The 3,791-nt window shown below is 41.3% G+C and overlaps 1 protein-coding gene across 1 annotated transcript; it reads left to right on the forward strand.

Moving 5' to 3' along the window:
* Positions 1-470: 470 nt before the first annotated feature.
* Positions 471-3,672, forward strand: LOC129571798 (uncharacterized; the record flags this gene model as incomplete). The annotated part of the gene is made up of 2 exons (XM_055451650.1): positions 471-1,026; positions 2,266-3,672. Coding segments are annotated over exons 1-2 (1,963 nt in total), but the record flags the coding sequence as incomplete, so codon positions are not given.
* Between the last annotated feature and the right edge of the window lie 119 nt (positions 3,673-3,791).

Raw genomic sequence — 3,791 nt, forward strand, 5'->3', positions numbered from 1 at the left:
GAAGGCACGATTATATCCGAGCATGCCGCCAACGTTTTGGGTCTTCGACGAACATCTGCCATCACCGAAGTCAACGGCGTCGGCCAAAACCATGCTGGAACTAGCAACGAAATAGTTCAGTTTGCATTGCGATCCAATGTACATCGAGATTATCGAGTTTTTGTCGACTTAAGGCTTAGTGTCACATACAACTGAAACTGAAACTGAAACTGAAAATAATTCAATGCAAAGTGTATTGAAAGGCTCCTCTGCCAACAGCGACCGAAACTGAATTCAGTACATTTTGCGACTGAAACTGAAACTAGTCCTCTTGACTTCTTTCTGTTGTTGTGAACAACTGTAGTGCAATGTACTGAATTCAGTTTCGGTCGCTGTTGGCAGAGGGGCCTTTCAATACACTTTGCATTGAATTATTTTCAGTTTCAGTTTCAGTTTCAGTTGTATGTGACACTAAGCCTTTAGCCATCGTAATGAAAGTTGTCACATCTGATTTGCCAAGCCGACGGGTTACGCCCCAAGATTGGCCACACATTCATGGATTAGTGTTAGCTGATCCAACTTACTTCGAACCAGGAAAAATTGATCTGCTCATCGGCTCAGAATGGTCTGCATCGATCATGTTACCAGACACACGCATCGGTCAACCAAATCACCCAATCGCTCGAAATACATACTTTGGGTGGATTTTGCATGGCCAGACAGCATCAATTTCCAAACCAAATTCAGCTAACAATCAAAAGGTCACCATACGGACTCATCACACGTCCATCGACCTCACCTCACTATTTCACGACTTCATCGAAGCTGAAAGAATACCGCAAGAGAAATCGCATACCGAAGAGGAAAAATGGTTTATGGATTTCTTCAAACAAACGCATCATCGTCAACCCAATGGAAAATACATGGTGCGTCTTCCATTCAAATCATACAATTTAGGGCGCTCACATCAAATTGGCGTGAATTGGTTTCATCGTTTGGAACGCCGTTTCAATCGCGTGGAAGGTTTGCGAGAGCGCTACGAAGCAGGTATCAATGAATATTTTCAACTTAATCAAATTATACCTGCTCCATTCCCAGAACAAGCATACGTCACTCACGACGACAATGGAAATGTAATTGTTCGAGCGTGCGTTTTACCACACCACGCTATCATCAAAGAAGACAGTCTCACCACGAAGACTCGAATCGTTTTCAATGCATCGGCAAAAACGTCCAACGGTCGCTCCTTGAACGAAAACTTATGCATCGGTCCTGCACTGCAAAACGAATTGCCCGCTGTAATTCTCAACTGGAGATTGTACGAGTTTGTTTTCACCGCAGACATTCAGCGCATGTATCCTAGGGGGAAAGATCAATTTTTTTTCCTCTGAATAAGCCTCAATATAACAAATAATGATAATTTGTAACGATTCCATGACCTTTTACAAATATTTAACCGATATTTGAATATTTCGCCGATATACCAATATTTCGTACTAAAATTGGTAGAGATATTTAGGTGAAGCGCACTTAAGCTATTGCTCAAGTATCGCGTACTTAGGCCATTGCTCGAGTACCGCGTACTTAAGTACTTATTTATCAGCAAACTTATCATGTCATTTCTAGTGTCATTTATTTCTAGACCAGTACTACGGCAATTAAGTACTATCTTAAGTACGCAGCACTTAAACTTTATCAAGTGTCATGAACTAAACATAATTTCGTAGGGTAATTCATATGTGATTGTTCATAGCTAGGTTTATAGAAAATAGTAATTAAAAGTAAATGTAGATTCTGGTTTCTATTAATTTTTTATTTCATGCATAATCAGTTTTCAAAGATTCGTTTGATATAAGAAGCAGATACAGGTAGAAGTATAGCGTTAGGTACAGCGCTTTAACCAAAAGTACGTGGCACTTTAACGTGAATTTAAACGAATTCGCTGATGTATTGTTATTTTTCAAAAATAAGCGTATATCTGCATATTGGCAGATATCGGCGTACATCGGTCTCTATTGTTCTATATTTTTATGTTGAGTTCACATTAAATGTACACGATCGACACGAATATTCAATTTATTTGACCGATTCACACCAATATACCAATGAATAACGATGAATAGCCAATAACATAGATAATAGCGTACGACCAATTGATCTTTCCCCCTAGCATGTATCGCTGCATTGATATGCATCCTGACGATGTACCATATCAACAAATTTTATGGAGAAACGATTCGGGTGAGTTGCAAACATTTTGCCTAACAACCGTAACATTTGGAACAGCACCAGCCCCTGCGATTGCTATCTCGGTGATGCACCAGATTGCCAATGATGAGAAGGAGAATTTTCCGCACGCCGAATCGATTCTAAAGCAAGAAATGTACGTCGACGATGTACAATCTGGCGGGCATTCGATCGAAAGTGCCTTAGCTAAACGAGATGATTTAATCGGTGCACTCAAATCAGCGGGTATGGAGCTGCGGAAATGGGGCAGCAACCATCCATCGTTATTATCATCGATTCCAATTGAGCATCAATCCATAAATTCAGCGTTAGAGTTCAACACGGACGAAACCGTCAAAACGCTCGGAATGATTTGGCAACCTGGCACCGATCAATTCAAATACAAACTCCGATTTGAACCAGCAAAAATTGCGACGAAACGAGCTGTTTTGTCAACAACTGCTCGCCTCTACGATCCGTTGGGTTACATCGCACCGGTTGTGGTCGTTGCAAAAATCATTCTCAAACGCATCTGGGGCCATAACTCATCAACTCACAATGATGCTCAATCGAACCAAGAGACAGCATTGAATTGGGACGACGTTTTACCAGAATCGCGCAACGAACTTTGGAACAAATTTCTGGTGGAATTGCCTGACATCGAAAAGATATCCATACCAAGATGGATCCAATTTGCGCCGAATCAAATTCAATCAATCGAGTTACATGCATTTTGTGACGGCGCAACATCAGCATATGCAGCAAATGTGTACATACGAATGCAGTACAGCAATGGATTGGTACACACGCATCTACTCATCGCCAAAAGCAAGGTAACTCCAACCAAACCATTAAACATTCCACGAATCGAATTGTGTGGAGCTGAACTTGCCACTCGATTAGCAGTTTGGGTAAAATCAAATCTTCAGATCTCAGTCGATCAAATTCCGATTTACTTTTGGTGTGACGCAACGGTTGTGTTACATTGGATTCATGGAGACATCTCACGTTGGAAAACGTACGTTGCAAATCGAATTAGTAAGATTTTATCATCAACGTCACCCAAACAATGGAGCCATGTTGGCACTCACGATAATCCTGCCGATTGTGCCACTCGTGGATTGACACCGACACAGTTATCCAAGTTCGATTTGTGGTGGAAGGGACCGGAGTGGTTAGTCAAATCAAAAAAGGACTGGCCTACATTCAAACCGGGCGTCATTAGCTTCAGTGAGGATTTGGCAGAAGTAAAGTCATCCGAAATTCATGTTCATGTGAGCATTCAAACCGAATCGATTATGTTTCTGTATTCATCGTTATACAAATTGATTCGGGTCAACGCATGGATTCGTCGATTTCGTCACAACGCACTCAACAAATTGAAACGAATGCAAGGAGAACTGACCGTAGCAGAAATCCAATCCAGTTTGTTCCAGTTGGTCCGTCTCGTGCAAGCGGAAGCATTCGGTAAGGAGATTAAATGTATTTCCAATAATGAACCTTTACCCAAGAAATGTAAAATTAGCGGATTAGCACCATTTTTTGGATGAACAAAATATTGTCCGTGTACGGGGCAGATTGCAACG

The sequence above is a fragment of the Sitodiplosis mosellana genome, unplaced genomic scaffold (genome assembly GCF_009176505.1).
Source record: "Sitodiplosis mosellana isolate CC-2019 unplaced genomic scaffold, AAFC_SMos_1.0 Smas_scaffold_3401, whole genome shotgun sequence".
NCBI classification, from domain to species: domain Eukaryota; kingdom Metazoa; phylum Arthropoda; class Insecta; order Diptera; family Cecidomyiidae; genus Sitodiplosis; species Sitodiplosis mosellana.